This window comes from Mobula hypostoma, chromosome 6 (genome assembly GCF_963921235.1).
Source record: "Mobula hypostoma chromosome 6, sMobHyp1.1, whole genome shotgun sequence".
In the NCBI taxonomy this organism is placed as follows: domain Eukaryota; kingdom Metazoa; phylum Chordata; class Chondrichthyes; order Myliobatiformes; family Myliobatidae; genus Mobula; species Mobula hypostoma.
In genome coordinates, this window is record NC_086102.1 from 190400050 (window position 1) to 190421231 (window position 21182).

The following is a 21182-nucleotide window of genomic DNA, read 5'->3' on the forward strand; positions in this document are numbered from 1 at the left end:
CAACCTTTTACATTCCATGCGTCAATTTTTCACTCACGAGTTCAGATGCGCTATACAACTCTTGTATCCCTATTCAATTCTTGTAAAAAGATGTTAATATAAAACCTGTGCATTAAAAAATTGCATCTGAACTCGTGCGTGAAAAAATTGACGCATGGAATGTTAAAGGTTGGCCACCCCTGCTTTAGGGTGTCCTGCACAAGGACTCCCAAGTCTCTTTGCATCTCTACATTTTGAAATCTCTCCACATCTAAATAATAATCTGCCCGTTTATTTCTTCCACCAAAGTGCATGACCATACACTTTCCAACAATAAGGCCCAAGCTTAAGCCATACTCTGCCTTTAGATTCTTCTAGGTCATCAATTCCAGGCTCCAGCATTTCTCTGATGGGCAGGACTTCTTGGATGTTTAATGCTTCAGACACCCCACCACTCCTGGTTACCAATCCTTCAATAATTCCACCTCTCTGAGATCCACACTGCCACCAAGTCTCCATTCCATGAGAATCCATTTCCTGGCTGAGACCCTCCTTTCAAGTACCCCTCCTGGACCACCAGGCCCAGAAGTACTCTGGGTGCACTAAATGTTTGGGTGTCAACACAGCCAATATTAGGAGCTTAAACAAAAGGTGATGATTAATTTAAAAAAAAATAAATATCACTAATGTTGTTAATCACTCAGTTACATTATAGAATGTGTTTGCAAATAAAAATATAATAGAATATCCTTACCTTTACTTTTTAACATTCTGATTTTTCCCAGCAGATTAATTTAAAGATGGTGTGACTGTGTAATATACTGGCCCTGTTTCCTATTGATAGGCAATGTCATAACTGATTGGCACCCCTAGAAATGGGTTTAAGCTAGAAATCTTTCAAATTAGTTGACAAATGAACAAAACTATTTAATTAAAACTCATACTTACACTTGGAATATCATCAACATTTTCATCCTTACTGAAGTCACCATGTAATTGCTTCACAATGAATTGTGGCATGTCCTTTCCATAATGCACATACAGGTTTGGCTGGTAAAAAGTGAAAACTCTCGACTCGTTTCCGAAGTACGATGGTTTGTCAATATGTTGCCGTTGACTTCCTGAAAGACAGGAAACGATAATTAAGTTGGTGATACAAATATGGAGCTATAGTTACTTCTGCAAGTAAACTGAGAGTTAAGGGTCAATGCTTGAATTATGGAAAAATTGTGGTTGTTCGTCTTGGCTGAGCACCATTGTATAAGATTCAAACTTCAAAGTAAATTTATTATCATAGTACATATACGTCACCACATATAACCCTGAGGTTCGTATTCTTGCTGGCAAACACAATAAATATAAGGAACACAATCAAATCAATGAAAGATGACACACAACAGGACAGACAACAACCAATGTATGAAAATAAACTGTGAAAAAAGAGAAAGAGAAAATAATAATAATAAAAATAATAAATAAGCAATAAATATTGAGAACATGAAATGAAGAATTTGAAAGTGAGTGCAGTTCAGCAGGTAATGTTCAGTGAAGGGACGGATGGAGTTGAGTGAAGTTATCCCCTCTAGTTCAAAAACTTGATGGTTGAGGGGTGATAAGTGTTCCTGAACCTGGTAGTGTGAGTCCTGAGTCTCCTGTATCGTCTGCCTGATGCCAGCAGGATAATGACCTGGGTAGTGGAGTCCCTGTTGAGTTGATGGATGCTGCTTTTCTGTGACAGAGTTTTAGCCTGTAGACGTGTTCAATGGTGGGAAGGGCTTTTCTGTGATAGCACGAGCCATATCCACTGCTTTTTGTAGGACTTTCCATCCAAGGGCATTACTGTTTCCATAACAGTCTGTGATGCAACCGGTTATTACGCTCTACACCAAGGTCTTGAATCTTACTCATTTGTTTCGAGGGGATGACAGTATTTGTTGAATGCTGAGCTTTAGTCAATGGAGAGCATCCTGATGTATGCAACTCCACTGACGAGGTGTTCTCGCATTGATTGGACAGCCAATGAAATGGCACTCTGCTTTTGACCTGCTGCGACGGCGCAAATTGGAGAGGATCCAAGTTGCTTCTCAGGCAATTGATATGTTTCATTACCAATCTCTCAAAGCACTTCATCACAGTGGATGTAAGTGCTACTGGATGACACATTCCTCATAGGCACGGATTTAATTGAAGCCTGCTTGAAGCAGTTGTGTACCTCAGACCGTCAAAGTGAGAGGTTAAAGATATTGGTGAACACTGCAACCAGTTGATCAGCACAGGTCTTAACTGTGTGTACATAATAAAGAACTTCATTTCCCAATGTGCAATGTGGGCGGTTCACTCTGAACAGGAAGCTTCGCTGGTGAGCTGGTTGCACGTACTCAGTGTTGAACACAGTGGAATGATAAAATGTTCTAGCATTTACCTACGCCAATTTTGTGTTTATTAACAACAATCAGAAGTCAGCGTGAGGTGTAAACACAGAGAGTAAATGAATACCTCGAATGAGTGAGAAAAAGACTGCGTAACTACCAAAAGTGCCAGCAGCAGGTAAGGCCAGACGGCCAGCGAGGCAGGACAACTCAAGTTCAGCACTCACTGGATTTACCAAGAAATTCAGGTGAGAAGCTGAGAGTTCCTGTCATGAATAACCCAAGTTCTCCCGTACCTGTGCAGTTTAACAGACAACGGAAAGCACTTCAAACAGTGATTCAATATATATCTAGTGATTAGAGGAGCATAAGGGACTCATGGAAAGTTGAAAGTGTTTATTTTCTGCATGTTTATTGGCAAAGATGCTTTGGACGTCTCTAACAGCCTCCTAAATGATGAGACAGTCTGTACACTGGATACGCTGATGACAAAATTTGAGGAGTATTTTGTCACATTTGAGAGATACAAGTTCTTTTCCTTTGACCAGAAACAAGATATTAGCTTCCAATACTTAGCCGAGTTTCACACACTGAATAAATCCTACGAGTTTGGAGATTTGAGAGAATCTCTAGTTGGAGACAGAATAGTTTGCGGAATCCCAGATAAACGGGCTCAGAGAAAGATTGCTCAGTGAAAAAGTTTGACGCTGGAAAAGGCTGTGAATATGTGTAGGACAGCAAGGACCACACGAGCACAGGCTAACGAGTACAAAGGGCAGACACAACTGTGCACGCTGTGAAAACAGGGGGGCAGTGCACAAGGTATTTCCCAAAGAAACAGTTAAGCAAAAAGGAAGGGTCAAACAGCAAATGTGGAGGTAGTCACGTTCCAAAGATGTGTCCTGCTTATGGAAAGTCCTGCAATTATTGTGGGAAGAAGAATCAGTTTGCAAAGTGCTGCAAAGCTGGGGTTAACAAAAGGAAAGGTGCACGTGGTTGATGAGGAAATGGAGGAAGTCTTTGTGTGTTCTCTGCAGACTGCCGGTGCCAGTAAAATAAAACGGATTGTTCCAGTGACTGTGAATGAGACAGTAATTCCAGTCACGTTTGCCACTGGAGTCCAAGAGAATCTGTTATCCATGAATAATTACAAGACTCTCAAAGTAAAGAGCAAGATTGACCAGGTGAAGCTGAAAGTGACAGGTTATACTGGAGAGAATTTTGCAGTAAAAGGGGGCTGCTTTGTGACTTTCAAGCACAAGGGACAACACCTAAAGACACAGCTACTGGTTTTAGAAAAAAGAGTGCAGCCAGTATTAGGTCTGAGTGCATGTGAAAAGCTCAACCTAGTGAAAAGAGTTTTCGTAGTTTTCACAGATCAAAGATGATCACTGGACAATCATGGAAGAGTACACAAATGTGTTTGAGGAGCTCGGATGCTTACCTGATGTAAATCAAGAAACTCATACCAGCCTCCATGAGACCTCCAGAGAGGTTATGCAAGAGAAGCACAAGAACTCCACCTTCCTTGGACATGTGTACCAGCTACACCATCGTGACAGTCAGGATGCCAGGCTGAACAGAGTGACCACGATGAAAAAGTCACCAGTCGGGCTTCCACATCATGCAGCTTTGATTCAAAATCTGCCTCTCATTGGTTTTCAGTTAAAGACTGGAAATCAAAAATGTCTCCACAATCCTCTCCAAAGTTGAAGAGGAAAAATAAAAAGGAAGATGGGGAGACCACACAGACCCTAAGGTCAGAGCAACAGCAACGTTCAACACAAACCAACAGGAGGATTTGCCCTCTATGATATGCAGTCAACAGAAGGAGCTCTGTGAATTGAGACTGAATAATTTAGAACTTGTGCAAAGACTCACTGATCATATGGATGCAGTCCAGGGCTCCATTATGGGTCACATGGAGCAAATTACAGTCACACAGCAAGAACAAGAACAGAGACAAACAGATAGGATCTTGGCAGAAGGACATAAAAGAAATAAAGTTGTTGATCAGAGTTCTCAAAAAGACACAAATATTAACGCACCAAGTACGAGCAATACGTCTATGGAAACATATAGCAGAACAAAGAGAATAATTAAACCACCTCTGAGACTGACTGAAAGTTGAGAGTGGAAGAGGGACTGGCTGTAGAATGCAGATATCTTTGTTGGAAAGGATTATTGTTCCCTGCAGGTTTACGAAGACATGGTATTCTGTGGGTCTTTCTTTAAAGGGGGAAAATGTGTTATTATGTGTGTACATAATAAAGAATTTCATTTCCCAGTGTGGAATGCAGGCGGTTCACCCTGAACAGGAAGCTTCATTGGTGAGCTGGTCGCACACACTCGGTGTTGAACATAGTTGAGTAATAAAATGTTTTAGCATTTACTCACATCAAGTTTGTCTTTATTAAGAACAAACATAGTCATAGTCATACTTTATTGATCCCGGGGGAAATTGGTTTTTGTTACAGTTGCACCATAAATAATAAATAGTAATAAAACCATAAATAGTTCAATAGTAATATGTAAATTATGCCAGGAAATAAGTCCAGGACCAGCCTATTGGCTCAGGGTGTCTGACCCTCCAAGGGAGGAGTTGTAAAGTTTGATGGCCACAGGCAGGAATGACTTCCTATGACGCTCTGTGTTGCATCTCGGTGGAATGAGTCTCTGGCTGAACGTAATCCTGTGCCCACCCAGTACATTATGTAGTGGATGGGAGACATTGTCCAAGATGGCATGCAACTTGGACAGCATCCTCTTTTCAGACACCACCGTGAGAGAGTCCAATTCCATCTCCACAACATCACTTACGAATGAGTTTGTTGATTCTGTTGGTGTCTGCCACCCTCAGCCTGCTGCCCCAGCACACAACAGCAAACATGATAGCACTGGCCACCACAGACTCGTAGAACATTTACTACTCGGCCAGGTACCCTGTCTGAGCTGGATGCTTTCTGTAGGTTCTGCCTCCTGATGAACCATCTCACATTAGTCTCAGAGACTGAAATCACAGGATCATTGGGGTCTGTGGGAGTTTGTGAAGGTGCAACACAAGTAAAACCAGTAAACAAAAGTTTACATTGTAAAAGCAGTATTGATCAGGGTCTTCACTTGGGTACAGAAGACCTCCTTGATCCAAGCAACCCAACCACCAACATCAGAGCAGTAAACCCATTTTATATTTTCCATCTTGGCATTCTTGTTCCTTTATTCTCTCTTAAGTGTTCATTACAATTGTGCATTTGTGTTAGCTTGTTCGTTCTTCCCATTCAACATATCCATGGTTGATGAAAAATTCACCAAGATACGATGCATTTGAAAACCCCTCCGAAGAATGTTCTTTACGTAATTGAAAAACACAATGTAATTTTTGCACAGAAACCTGGCTGCATATATTATTGTAGCTTATATCATTAAAAGAAGATGTGAAAGAAACTGAAAAGGCTGAAGCTACTCAAACTACATACGAAGAGACTGAGACATTCCCCTTGTCTGCTCACAGATTATTAATACACTTCCTATTTTTTTTTAAACCTCACCATTGCAATGAAGAGTTCTTTCATTATGCTGAGTGGATGTGTGTATTTAATGTAAATGAGGGAAAATAAATTATGAAACGTATTCAATAGGCCATAAACAGTAATGAGAAATAGGAGGAATTTTCTTTGCCTCAAGAACACAAACTCACGTCCCCCCCCCCAACTCCAGAACCTGTGAAATGCTTAGGGTCAATGTTGCCGGTATTTAAAATTGTTTACCAGTTTTGTTGAATAATTCGTTACCGCCAGTGCCATTCTCCACTGATTCCAGTTCAGCTTCTGTTTCATTCTTACTACTTCTGGTAGAATATGAACGCAGATGCATTGCTTGTTCCTGCAAAAAACAAATCAGCAGCTATGAGAACATGTCTATTCATTTCTTTCTGAGACTTTCATTTCATTTGACCGCAAGCTTTCCATTTTGCATGCGAGGAAAAATAAACCTGTACACTTCCTTCTAGGAAACTTATTGAAAGGAATAGACAGAATTGAAATGCTTAGCCAGAAGCATTTATCCCTCAGCAGTTCTAGTAATGCAAATAGCGTCAGGTAATTCTGTGTCAAGGACGTTTAGAAGCATAATTTAACTACTGGAAGCCAAAAAAGTAGATGATTATTATAAAATGCAATACTTCAATAATAAAATTGTTTATTTCCACTGACAATTCTTTGGAGGATTTTAGGATACATTCAGCCTTAAATCATTGCAACTATATATGGCCCAGTCCAACACAGATAAAGCCCTCCCCATCATTGAGTTTACCTACAAGGAGTGCTGTCATAGGAAAGCAGCATCCATCGTCGGGGACCCCCACCACCCAGGTCATGCTCTCTTCTCACTGCTACCATCACAAAGAAGGTACAGGAGTCTCAGGACTCACACCACCAGGTCCAGGAACAGTTATTACCCCTCAACCATCAGGCTCTTGAACCAGAGGGAATAAATTCCCTCAACTTCACTCGCCCCATCATTGAAATGTTCCCATAACTAACGGACTCACTTTCAAGGACATTTCATCTCATGTTCTTGATATTTATTGCTTATTTATTTATTATTTTTGTTTCTTTTTGTATTTGTACAGTTTGTTTTTTGCGCTCATTGATTCTGTTATAGTTATTATTCTATGGATTTATTATGTTCACAGGAAAATGAATCTCAGGGTTGTGTATAGTGAGATAAATGTACTTTGGCAATAAATTTACTTTGAACTTTGAATGTTAGACTAGGATTAGACCAGCTGCAGAACTCTTCCACCGGAAACATACACCTGACAGATGAACTTAGTGACAGCCTTTCTTCCTGCAATTCATATGTTCCTCATATTAATATCTCTTTCACTATTTCATACAACATAAAAAGATTCAGCCAAATGCTCATTCTGTCATTCGCTCAATCATTTCCTGAGATAACATGTTTGGGAAATAATGCATCTCTCATAAGAGATCTCAGAGAACAGATTTGAACAAACGGCTGTCTCTCTATCCCTCAGAATAGAGGGCTGCCCATTTAGAGCAGAGATGAAAAGGAATTTCTTAAGCCACCCTATTTTATGCCATAGACCAATATCATTAAGCAAGGGTCTGTGAACCCCAGGCAGGAAACCCCTGAGCTAGGGTGTGGTGAATCTGTGAAATTCATTGCCACAGGTGGCTGTGGAGGCCAAGTCATTAGGTATATTTAAAGCAGAGGTTGACAGGTCCTTGTTTAGTCAGGGTGTCAAAGGTTACAGGGAGAAGGCAAGAGAATGGGGTTGAGAGGGATAATAAATCAGCCTCGATGGAATGGCAGAGCAGATTTGATGGGCTGAGTGGCCTAATTTTGCTCCTATATCTTATGGTCTTAATTAAAACTAAATTGGAGATGGTGTTCCTGCAGTTTTCTTGAGCTTATCTTGCCACTCCCACTTGTGAAGCTGTGACTGCACTACCCGTGACTGCTCGGGCTTAAGCTGGGCTATCCACTGCTGTCTGCTGAAGGTTCTGTGATGAGGCCTTTGCCCTTTTCACTGGATATCCTGTATCTGGATGATGAGGCTCAGCCCACTGCATGGGGGAGCACAATTTCACTTACAGTGTTCTCAAATCACTCTCCAAAAATTCACGTTATGGCATTCTCACAGAAGTTTCAGGAAAAAAAGGTAAGTTCATAAAAAGAATCTTTTTTCATCTCGTATTTCTTGACATATGCATAGATGATACATCTTCCGCTACAGAAAATCACAACACAGTCCGTTCTCTAGGAAAGTAAACACTCCCCCCAGCCAGGAATGCGGGGTTTACCCTGTAATGGGTGGCTGTGGAGCAATGAGTCGAAGGGCTGGATCGAGCAGTCACGATTATGGTGATGAAAAAGCTCAGGTTCTCACGGAAGGAGATTTTGGTCACCTTCAGAAAGCAGCCAGCATTTACAGGTGGATTATTTTGGTTGTGGTGGGAGAGGTACATCAGTAAAATATGATATGGGGTGTTGGGGAAGAGAGGGGATACATAGTCAGTAATCTCAGGAGTTCAATCCCAGAGCTGTTTAATGGGCGGCTGCAGGAATTACTCCATACTAATTCCACAGGAGGAGCTGCAGTCCCATAAGATCATAAGGCATAGGAGTAGAATCAGCATCAAGTCTTCTCCACCATTCCATCATGGCTGACTTATTATCCTTCTCAATCTCATTCTCCTCTCTTCTCTCTGTAACCTTTGATGCCCTGACTAATCAAGAACTTAACCACGTGAAATTCCCAGCAGTCAGTCCTGTAATTTGAATGCACCCTTGACTCTTTTTCTCTGTCCACTTGATAATCCTTTCCCAGGTCAGAGTTGAGAAAACAATGTCTGTTGAGGGAGTTTGGTACTGGCCAAGGAAACAATATATCCTGCCAAATGCTGTGACTGAAATGTAAGCAGGCTGTCCGTTCTGTGAATGTTCTTGCAGGAGACGATGTGGGTCATATTGAAATCTGCTGAGAGGCGCAGGTGAAAATATTTCCCTTACATGGTAGAGGTGGCTGTGACACTGACATGTTTGAAGAATTTCCAGGCTTAGGAAGAACAAGTGGGGATTCGAGAGCCTTGTGGTTTGTAAATTTAATAAAAGATCTCAGCCTTCTGGGAAATGCCAGGAATTCTGCATAGAACTTGTGAAAAAGTACTAGACAGTGACATTTCAGCATTGTTTGTAGAACTCCTGAGTCCCTGAAATTTAAAAGTAATTATTTTAAAAAATCAAGAAAATCAACAAAATGAACATCATATATATCCTTGCTCCATTCAATCTTACTGCTTCTGCTCCAGAACAAAACTGCTACAGGTTGATTGGGTCGATTCCTCAGTGGGAATGCAGAGGTGTTACAGCAAACATGTGCTTTGCAGCTGGACTGTAATGCAGAGTGCAGCTGGACTGTAATGCAGAGTGCAGCTGGACTGTAATGCCGTGTGCAGCTGGACTGTAATGCCCAGTCAGCTGGAAATTACCATCATCAGATTTCTCTGTCCATCTCTCCGGCTTTGAGTTCCATATGTCCTGAGATGAATGGGGAGGAGGCACCTCTAAAACATCTAAAACTTACTGCTGAACTGTCGGCACTTAACAGCAGGTTCCAGTCCAATGACTCAGAGTATAAAGAAAAAGTCGTATTTATCCTCAGGCAAATTTTCAGTGTATTTTATATAAATCTGCAGAATCACAACTAAATGGAATTGATGAGACAGAGATGCAGTGAACAAGTAATGTTAGACTGATGCGAAACCAAATACAGTAATAAGCATAATCTGAAATTATGGAGGTACCCTATCATCTTACATGGAATAGGTTTTTAACCACATAACATCTGACTACTTCATATGATGCACAGAGAATCAGAAAATTATTTCTTCAATATAGAAGAGAGGAAATCAGATAAGATGCACCGATGACTCAAAGTTCAAAGTAAATTTAATATCAAAGTACATATATGTAACCTTATACAACTCTGAGAGTCATTTTCTTGTGGACATACTCAATAAATCCATAATGCATGACAGAATCAATGAAAGACTGTACCAACTTGGGCATTTAACCAGTGTGCAAAAGAGAAGAAACTGCGGAAAGACAAAAAGAAAGAAATATAAATAAATAAATAAATAAATAAATAAATAAATAAATAAATAAGAAAAAGGTATCAAGAACATGAGATGAAGACTCCTTGAAAGTGAGTCCATTGGTTCTGGAAATATTTCAATGATGGGTCAAGTGAAACTGAGAGAAGTTATCCCCTCTGGTTCAAGAGCCTAATGGTTGAGAGGTAAAACTGTTCCTGAACCTGACGGTGTGAGTCCTGAGGCTCCTGTATCTTCTTTTTGATGGCTGCAGTGAGAAGAGAGCATGTCCTGGGTGGGGAAGGGGGTCCCTGATGACAATGCTTTGTGTAGATGTGCTCAATGGTGGGGAGGGCTTTACCCAGGAGGGACTGGGTCCTATCCACTACAGTTTGCAGGGCATTGGTGAGTGAGCTGTTGAGAAAAATCAGCTCACTAAGCTGATGAGGAAGAAGAAGCAGGATAGAAAGGCAAACTCTATGAAAATGAAATATACACCTGAAATAATATTTTAGCAACGTAACCAAAATGTGGAAGAATTCAAGAAAGCAAGCAGCATCTACAGAGAGGAATAAACAGCTGATGTACTCGCTGAGACCTGTCAATTTCCTGATGAAAGATCTTGGCCCAGAACATTGACTGTATATTCAAAGGCTCATTTATTATCAAAGTATACAAGCTTGATATTCTTCTTCTCCAGAGAGCCATGAAACCAAGAAAGTTAAGGAAAGAATGGCAGCACGATCATCAACCACAAAATGTCCCCTCCCCCCCATGAAAAAATGAACAAAAATGGAACAGGCACCTTGACCCCCAAATCCTTGACCCACTCCGTACAAAAAAAAATCTATAGTCCAAGTCCACATCCAAAACGCAGAAAACCTGGGCAACGTTCTCTGGGCACAGTGGCAGGCTCTTCCCTCTGCGGTAGCACAGCAGTGCGATCCTCAGCTGTCAAAATGCAGGCAGCCGGTGCTCACCTTCAGCATTTGCCTCAATGTTTCCATCTCCCTTGTCGCTTTAATTGGTGAACAATGGAAGCTTTAACTGGTGAAATGGAGTCAAACATCAGCTTGTGCCCCATCCTGCACACTGCCTCTGCCTGGTGGAATCTTCTTGGAGACTGCAGAATGCTGAAGCACCCAAACTTCTGCATTCATCTTGTTTCAATCTCCCTTGTCACTTTAATCGGCAAACAATGGAAACTTTAATTGTCGAACTTCCGCTTGTGCTGTTCCATGACATGCCCGCTGTGAGGTTCACACACGCAGCTCCTGCCTCTTGGAGTCCTCTAGGAGACTGAGGAGTGCTGGAACACCCAAACAATCTCTAAACTGCAAATCACAGGCTCGAGCAGTTCCAGAATTGCATTCGAGACCCAAGACAAATGTAAGCATATAAAAGAAGTAAAATCTATAGTTTCATGATCTATCCAGAGGATATCTATGGAAGTGCCATCTTGACCGGATGCTGCCTGATTTGCTGAGTTCCTCCAGCATTTTGAGTGAGTTGCTCAGATGTCCAGAATCTCTTATGTTTAAAATAATATTCAGATGTATTTTAGGTGACATATATGAACCAGCTTGTCTTCAAAGATGATTTATAAATTTTCTCCTGGAAACTCATTTTAGTTTCTGGTGAAAGTAGGTGTTAATTCCCAGTAGAACAATCACTAAACATTGGCAAACCCTCATATGTCCTCATAAGAGGTTATTATGTTTACATAGAATAGGTGCTAATCTGACACACTGTACCTGCAGGAACTGTTGATGAAATAAATGAATATTAATTTTTAAAGTTTATTTTTGGAGAGAAAGTCTGCACTTCCTACATCATATTTCAAGTCCTTAATTCATGTAGTTGGGTGACGGGGTGGAGATGTGTCTCTACCGAAGGTGGTGTAAGGTGCTCCTTCCCTCTGCTAGCCTGCAGGTCACCCTTGGGTGAGGTGTAGCACCTGCTGAGTCCCCGATCAGGGTCACATGAAGCCATGGGAACAGGTGATGGATTGGATGGTCGTATGAACAACTGGGGCACATATTACAAGTCCTGGTTATGTGACCACTGACACCAGGCTGATAATCTCTGAACAGTATTGATAATGGCTGGGGTCACCCATCTTGTGAAGACACTGCTCAGGAGAAGGCAATGGCAAACCAATTCTACAGATGAACTTGCCAAGAATAATTATGGTCATGATCACCTGCGTTATATGACATGGCACATAATAATGATAGTGTATCCATATTGAAATAAGACCGTAAGACAAAGGAGCAGAAGTCGGCCATTCGGCCCATCGAGTCAGCTCCACCATTTTATCATGAGCTGATCCATTCCCTCATTTAGTCCCACTCCCCCGCCTTCTCACCATAACCTTTGATGCCCTGGCTACTCAGATACCTATCAATCTCTGCCTTAAATACACCCAATGACTTGGCCTCCACTGCTGCCCGTGGCAACAAATTCCATAGATTCACCACCCTCTGGCTAAAAAAATTTCTTCGCATCTCTGTTCTGAAAGGGCGCCCTTCAATCCTTAAGTCACGCCCTCTCGTACTAGACTCCCCCATCATGGGAAACAACTTTGCCACATCCACTCTGTCCATGCCTTTCAACATTCTAAATGTTTCTATGAGGTCTCCCCTCATTCTTCTAAACTCCAAGGAATACAGTCCAAGAGCGAACAAACATTCCTCATATGTTAACCCTCTCATTCCTGGAATCATTCTAGTGAATCTTCTCTGTACCTTCTCCAACATCAGCACATCCTTTCTTAAATAAGGACACTAAAACTGCCCGCAGTACTCCGTGAGGTCTTACCAGCGCCTTATAGAGCCTCAACATCACATCCCTGCTCCTATACCCTATTCCTCTAGAAATGAATGCCAACATTGCATTCGCCTTCTTCACCACTGACTCAACCTGGAGGTTAACCTTAAGGGTATCCTGCACGAGGACTCCCAAGTTCCGTTGCATCTCAGAACTTTGAATTCTCTCCCCATTTAAATTGTAGTCTGCCCGTTTATTTCTTCTACCAAAGTGCATAATCATACACTTTCCAACATTGTATTTCATTTGCCACTTCTTTGCCCATTCTTCTAATCTATCCAAGACTCTCTGCAGACTCCCTGTTTCCTCAGCACTACCGGCCGCTCCACCTATCTTTGTATCATCAGCAAACTTAGCCACAAAGCCATTTATTCCATAATCCAAATCACTGATGTACAACGTAAAAAGAAGTGGCCCCAACACGGACCCCTGTGGAACACCACTGGTAACCGGCAGCCAACCAGAATGGGATCCCTTTATTCCCACTCTCTGTTTCCCGCCAATCAGCCAACGCTCTATCCACATATGTAACTTTCCCGCAATTCCATGGGCTCTTATCTTGTTAAGAAGCTTCATGTGTGGCATCTTGTCAAAGGTCTTCTGAAAATCCAAATATACAACATCCACTGCATCTCCCTTGTCTAGTCTACTTGTAATTTCCTCAAAAAATTGTAATAGGTTTGTCAGGCAGTATTTTCCTTTAAGGAAACCATGCTGAGTTCTGCCTATCTTGTCATATGCTTCCAGGTACTCCGTAACCTCATCCTTGACAATCGACTCCAACAACTTCCCAACCACCGATGTCAAGCTAACAGGTCTATAATTTCCTTTTTGCTTCCTTGCCCCCTTCTTAAATAGCGGAGTGACATTGGCAATCTTCCTGTCCTCCGGAACCATGCCAGAAACTATTGATTTTTGAAAGATCATCGCTAATGCCTCCGCAATCTCCACAGCTACTTCCTTCAGAACACACGGGTGCATTCCATCTGGTCCAGGAGATTTATCTCCCTTTAGACTATTCAGGTTCCTGAGTACTTTCTCTGTCGTAATTGTGACTGCGCACACTTCTCTTCCCTGCCACCCTTGAGTGTCTGGTATACTACTGATGTCTTCCTCAGTGAAGACTGATGCAAAATACTCGTTCAGTTCCTCTGCAATTTCCTTATCTCCCATTACAATTTCTCCAGCATCATTTTCTATTGGTCCTATATCTACTCTCACCTGTCTTTTACTCTTTATATACTTGAAAAAGCTTTTAGTATCCTCTTTGATATTATTTGCTAGCTTCCTTTCATAGTTAACCTTTTCCCTCTTAATGACCTCCTTAGTTTCCTTTTGTAAGCTTTTAAAAATTTCCCAATCCTCTGTCTTCCCACTAATTTTTGCTTCCTTGTATGCCCTCTCCTTTGCTTTAACTTTGGCTTTGACTTCTCTTGTCAACCACGGTTGCATCCTTTTTCCATTCGAAAATTTCTTCTTTTTTGGAATATACCTGTCTTGCACCTTCCTCACTTCTCGCATAAACTCCAGCCACTGCTGCTCTGCTGTCTTTCCCGCCGGTGTCCCTTTCCAGTCAGCTTTGGCCAGTTTCTCTCTCATGCCACTGTAATTTCCTTTACTCCACTGAAATACTGACACATCAGATTTCGGCTTCTCTTTTTCTAATTTCACAGTGAACTCAATCATGTTATGATCACTGCCTCCTAAGGGTTCCTTCACCTCAATCTCTCGAATCACGTCTGGTTCATTACACAATGTCCAATCCAGTACAGCCGATCCCCTAGTGGGCTCAACAACAAGCTGTTCTAAAAAGCCATCTCGTAGACATTCTACAAATTCTCTCTCTTGAGATCCAGTGCTGACCTGATTTTCCCAATCCACTCGCATGTTAAAATCCCCCACAATTATCATAACACTGCCCTTCTGACAAGCCTTTCCTATTTCCTGTTGTAATTTGTAGACCACATCACTGCAGCTGTTTGGAGGCCTGTATATAACTGCCATCAGGGTCCTTTTACCCCTGCGATTTCTTAGCTCAACCCATAAAGATCCTTCACCTTCTGACCCTATGTCATCTCTTTCTAATGATTTAATATCATTTCTTACCAATAAAGCCACACCTCCCCCTCTGCCTACCTTCTTATCCTTCCGATACACCGTGTATCCTTGGACGTTCAGCTCCCAGAGACATGCATCCTTTAGCCACATCTCAGTGATGGCCACAATATCATACCTGCCAATCTGTATCTGTACGACAAGATCATCCACCTTATTCCTTATGCTGCGTGCATTTAAGTATAACACCTTAAGACCAGTATTTGGTACTTTTCGCTTTGATTGCACAGCAACTCATCCCAATGGCTACAAATTTGCCCCATCACCTGTCTGTCTTTCCTGACATCTTTACTGCTCACTATCTTAGATTTATTTCTGTTTTTCCCTTCCTCCGCTCTATCATTCCGGTTCCAATCCCCCTGCCAAATTAGTTTAAACCCTAACAACAGGAATTCTGCAGATGCTGGAAATTCAAGCAACACACATCAAAGTTTCTGGTGAACGCAGCAGGCCAGGCAGCATCTGTAGGAAGAGGTGCAGTCGACGTTTCAGGCCGAGACCCTTCGTCAGGACTAACTGAAGGAAGAGTGAGTAAGGGATTTGAAAGTTGGAGGGGGAGGGGGAGATCCAAAATGATAGGAGAAGACAGGAGGGGGAGGGATAGAGCCAAGAGCTGGACAGGTGATAGGCAAAAGGGGATATGAGAGGATCATGGGACAGGAGGTCCGGGAAGAAAGACAAGCGGCGGGGGGTGGGGGGGGGGGGACCCAGAGGATGGGCAAGAGGTATATTCAGAAGGACAGAGGGAGAAAAAGGAGAGTGAGAGAAAGAATGTGTGCATAAAAATAAGTAACAGATGGGGTATGAGGGGGAGGTGGGGTCTTAGCGGAAGTTAGAGAAGTCGATGTTCATGCCATCAGGTTGGAGGCTACCCAGACGGAATATAAGGTGTTGTTCCTCCAACCCGAGTGTGGCTTCATCTTTACAGTAGAGGAGGCCGTGGATAGACATGTCAGAATGGGAATGGGATGTGGAATTAAATGTGTGGCCACTGGGAGATCCTGCTTTCTCTGGCGGACAGAGTGTGGGCGTTCAGCAAAGTGGTCTCCCAGTCTGCGTCGGGTCTCGCCAATACATAGAAGGCCACATCGGGAGCACCGGACGCAGTAAAAGTAGTACAAGTGCTACACATGCCCTTACACTTCCTCCCTCACCACCATTCAGGGCCCCAAACAGTCCTTCCAGGTGAGGCATCACTTCACCTGTGAGTCGGCTGGGGTGATATACTGCGTCCGGTGCTCCCGATGTGGTCACCGTGGCCGTCCCCTGTCAGGTCATCCCCCTCAACAGCATTCAGAACAAGTTCTTTGTTGCTAAGGGGTCAGTCACAGGGGTGCTATCCACTATCCGGGTATTTTCCTTCCCTCTCCTGAAAGTCGCCCAGTTTTCTGACCCCTGTAGCCTAGGGATTACTACCTCCCTGTATCTCCTGTCTATCACCTCTTCACTTTCCCTGATAAGCAGTAGGTCATCAAGCTGCAGCTTGATGCATTGCAAATAAAAACTGCAAAAGCAACAAAAACTGTAAATCTGGTATCTAAAATAATAAAAAATAGAAATATGTTTGGAAGTCTCAACAAGTCAGGTATTAAATGTGGGCAGAGGAATAGAATCGAAAATTCAGATCAAAAGCTGCCAGTTCTGGTAAAATTTCATCAATTAATTGGATTAAATGTATTTATCAACAAACCTTAAGTTTTTTTTTTGTTCAATGGGAGACAATTCTCAAACTTACCTATTTTAACTATCAGATTAGAACTATTTGAAAAAGAAATCAGGAAAATTGTATTCAGAAGGAAAGTTTGTATGAACTGAAAGTAATATACAGATTTCTTGTATTTAGTTTTGTTTTAACATGTTAACAACAAAATGTCATTTATTGAGCAGACAATACCTGTGCAATAATTACATCTTAGACAATCGAAGTTGATTAGCATGTTTTCTGCTCAGGTGAGCTGCATACAAATTTACACCATATTTTCTATATCGCAACAGTAACTTTGAAAGTGTTTCATTAATGATAAGACCGTGGGATGATAAGACAAAGCAGCAGAATTAGGTCACTCAGCACATCGTCTGTTGCACCATTCGATCATAGCTGATTTATTATCCTTCTCACGCCCGTTCTCCTGCCTTCTCCTTATAAACTTTGACTCCCTTATTAATCACAAACCTATCAACCTCTCCTTTAAATATACCCAATGACTTGGCTTCTGGATGTTCTTAGATTTGTAAAATGGGCTTTGTAAATGTTCCCTTTCTTCTCTCTCCTATGGCACGATTCCTGGTATCAGATTCGTTTCTGCATTGCAAGTTTCAAATTTGTTTAATTGATAAGGATTATCATCCATAAAATAGTCATCTCTGTGAATCAACCAGATACCCAAGATTTGAGCACAATAGAGCACATACAAACATGAATAAATAAGGAACATGTGAAGGCCTCTGGGTCTCTTCTGCTAGCTCCAACACTCAGTACGATCATACCTAATGTAATTGTAACTTTAGTCCTGTAATCCCATTTATCTATGGTAATGTGGCGACCCACTTTCTACACAAGCTAACTGGCTCACAAAATAGTCCGTGCGCGGGGAGAGACTTTTGTAACACACCTCTGACGTCATTTCTGCCCGGAGAGGGCTGGAAGGGAACTGCTTAAAAGCCAGTGCCGCGAAGTTTGAATAAACGAGTCTCGAGTGCGACTTACAGACTGTGTCTCATTATTTCTAGCTGTGTGTGTAGCACATCGCCACATTGGTGACCCCGACGGTCCAGACGTTGATTGGGATCAAAGATGATCGACTCTTCATCTGTTCACGCAGTTTCGCTAAAACGGCCAACTTTCTGGACGCTGCGACCACGCGTGTGGTTTGACCAAGCAGAAGCCCAGTTCCAGATTCGGCAGATATCTTCGGATTCCACTTGTTACTATGACGTGATGAGCTCCCTTGACCAGGAGACAGCCGCACAGGTTGGGGATTTCCTTCAGTCAGCCCCGGAAGAAGGCAAATATGCAGCATTCAGAGCACTGCTCTTAGAGACCTTTGGCCTCTCACGGCGTGAGCGAGGTGCCCGCTTGCTGCACCTGGACGGTTTGGGAGACAGGCCACCGTCAGCATTAATGAACGAGATGCTGGCCCTGGCTGAAGGACACAAGCCCTGCCTCATGTTTGAGCAGGCGTTCCTAGAACAACTGCCCGAGGACATACATCTGCTGCTGGCCGACGCAGATTTCAGTGACCCCCGGAAGGTGGCAGCCTGGGCAGATGTGCTGTGGAAAGCTAAGAGGGAGAGTGGGGCATCCGTCGGACAGATTACCAAGCCACGCGCCCAACAGCAGGCCAGACCAGGCCTGGCAATGGAGTGCACACAACCCAGAGGCAGGAATGAGGAGGCCAATGAACAGTGGTGTTTCTACCACCAGCGGTGGGGCACAGAAGCCCGTGGTTGTCGCCCGCCCTGCAAGTTCCCGGAAAACGGCAGGGCCAGCCGCCGCTAATGGCTACAGCGACTGGCCACCAGGACAGCCTCCTGTACGTCTGGGACAAACAGTCCGGACGCTGCTTCTCGGTCGACACTGGAGCGGAGATCAGTGTCTTAACCCCCGACGGGGCACGACACCCGCAACAGGGAGCTGGGACCCACCCTGAGGGCCGCAAACGGCAGCATGATTCGGACCTACGGCACCCGCACAGTGCAGCTACAGTTCAGTGCCAGTCGGTTCACGTGGGACTTCACACTGGTCGCCGTGGCCCAACCACTCCTGGGGGCAGACTTCTTGCGAGCCCACAGCCTGCTGGTCGACTTGCAAGGGAAAAGACTGGTCCATGCAAAGACTTTCCAGATGTTCTCCCTGGGTGAAGCCAAGTCGCCGGCCCCACACCTGGACTCCATCATGCTGTCTGACAACGAATTCACTAGAATCCTGGCGGACTTTCCACCGGTTCTGACACCGCAGTTCACGGCAGCCATGCCCAGACACGGAGTACAGCACCACATTCCGACCCAGGGACCACCCCTCCATGCCTGCGCACGAAGGCTCCCCCTGGACAAGCTCTGCCTGGCGAAGGAGGAGTTCAAGAGGACGGAGGAATTGGGGATCGTACGGCGGTCCGACAGCCCATGGGCCTGCCCCCTGCACATGGTGCCCAAAGCAGCCAGGGGCTGGAGACCATGTGGTGACTATGCAGACTGAACGAGGCTACAACTCCAGACCGGTACCCCGTGCCGCACATACTGGACTTTGCAGCAAACCTGCATGGGGCAAGCATCTTTTCCAAAGTAGACCTCGTCCAGGGGTACCATCAAATTCTGGTACACCCTGAAGACATCCCCAAAACAGCACTCAACACCCCGTTTGGCATGTTCGAATTCCTCCGAATGCTGTTCGGCCTGAAGAATGCCACACAGATGTTCCAGCAACTAATGGATGCGGTGGGATGCGACCTGGACTTTGCATTCATCTATTTGGACGACATCCTCATAGCCAGCAGTAGTCATCAGGAGCATCTGTCCCACCTCCGCCAGCTCTACTCCCACCTGAGAGTGATTTCGGCCTCACGATCAACCCGGCCAAATGTTAGTTCGGACTCGACACCATCGACTTTCTGGGCCACAGGATTACCAAAGACGGGGCAACACCTCTGCCTGGCAAGGTAGATGCGATCCGCCACTTCGCCCCGCCCAACACAGTCAAAGGCCTGCTGGAGTTCGTTGGTATGGTGAACTTCTACCACCGTTTCCTCCCTTCAGCAGCCCGTATCATGTGCCCTTTGTTCACCCTGATGTCGGGTAAAGGCAAGGACATTACTTGGGACGAAGAGGCCATGGCCGCTTTTGTTAAAGCCAAGGAAGCCTTGGCGGATGCCGCGATGCTGGTGCACTCCAGAACGGACGTTCCAACCGCCCTCACAGTGGACGCATCCAACACAGCAGTCGGTGGGGTGCTGGAGCAACTCATCGAGGGGCGTTGGCAACCCCTGGTGTTTTTCAGCAGGCACCTACGGCCACCTGAACTCAAGTACAGTGCTTTTGGCCGGGAGCTGTTGGCACTATACCTGGCAATCCGGCATTTCAGGTACTTCTTAGAAGGCAGGCCATTCACCGCGTTCACAGACCACAAACCGTTGACCTTCGCGTTCACAAAGGTGTCCGATCCCTGGTCGGCCTGCCAGCAGTGACATCTGTCCTACATCTCCGAGTACATGACAGACATCCAGCGTGTCTCGGGAAAGGGCAACGTTGTGGCAGATGCACTCTCCAGACCAGCTATCCAGGCCCTGTCCCAGGGGGTGGACTGAACAGCACTGGTGGAGGTGCAGCAGGCAGATGACGAGATGCTCAGCTACAGGACCGCAGTCTCGGATTTGCAGCTGCAAGACTTCCTCGTAGGCCCAGGTGAGAGGACCCTCCTGTGTGACGTGGCTACCGGCCAACCTCGCCCCATCGTCCCAGCAGCCTGGCGGCGGCGAGTTTTCAACTCCATGCGCGGCTTGGCGCACCCATCTATCAGGACAACCACCGGATGGTCTCCAGCACGGACTTCGTAAACAGGTCAGTGAATGGGCCAAAACGTGCAGGCAGTGCCAAACGGCCAAGGTGCAGTGGCACACCAAAGCCCCGCCGCAGCAGTTCGAACCCACCCGCCGGAGGTTCGACCACATTCATGTGGATATCGTGGGACCCCTGCCAGTGTCGCAAGGAGCGCGGTACCTCCTAACTATGATAGACCGGTTCACCAGATGGCCAGAGGCAGTCCCGCTCACCGACACCACCTCCGAATCCTGCGCCCGAGCACTGATCGCAACCTGGATAGCCCGCTTCGGGGTACCGGCTCACATTACCTCCGACAGGGGCGCCCAGTTCACCTCCAGCCTCTGGTCGGCTATGGCCAACCTTTTAGGATCGCAGCCTCACCACACAACTGCCTACCACCCACAGTCGAACGGACTAGTGGAACACTTCCACCGTCACTTAAAGTCGGCTCTCATGGCCCGTCTGAAAGGGCCTAACTGGGTGGATGAACTTCCCTGGGTCATGCTCGGAATCCGCACGGCGCCCAAGGAAGATTTGCACACCTCGTCGGCCGAGTTGCTGTACGGCGCACCCCTGGGTCGTCCCAGAAGAGTTCATACCAGCCCCAAGGGGGCAAGAGGAAGAACCCGCAGCAGTCCTGGACCGAAAGGCTCGGCAACCAGGCCCCAGTACCGACTTCACAGCATGGACAGAGCCCGACCTGCGTACCCAAAGACTTGCAGAATTCTAGTTTGTA

At 44.7% G+C, this 21182-nt stretch overlaps 1 protein-coding gene across 12 annotated transcripts in view; it reads right to left on the reverse strand.

The window, feature by feature from the left end:
- The window catches only part of nckap5l (NCK-associated protein 5-like), an 890431-nt gene that overhangs the window by 67323 nt on the left and 801926 nt on the right, over nucleotides 1–21182 (reverse strand). For all 12 annotated transcript variants that reach the window (XM_063052487.1, XM_063052484.1, XM_063052488.1 and 9 more), the window contains 2 exons: nucleotides 6116–6230; nucleotides 928–1100 (listed from right to left, as the gene is read on the reverse strand). In XM_063052487.1, coding sequence (XP_062908557.1) covers nucleotides 928–1100; nucleotides 6116–6230 — 288 coding nt within the window. The remainder of the gene's footprint in view (nucleotides 1–927; nucleotides 1101–6115; nucleotides 6231–21182) is intronic.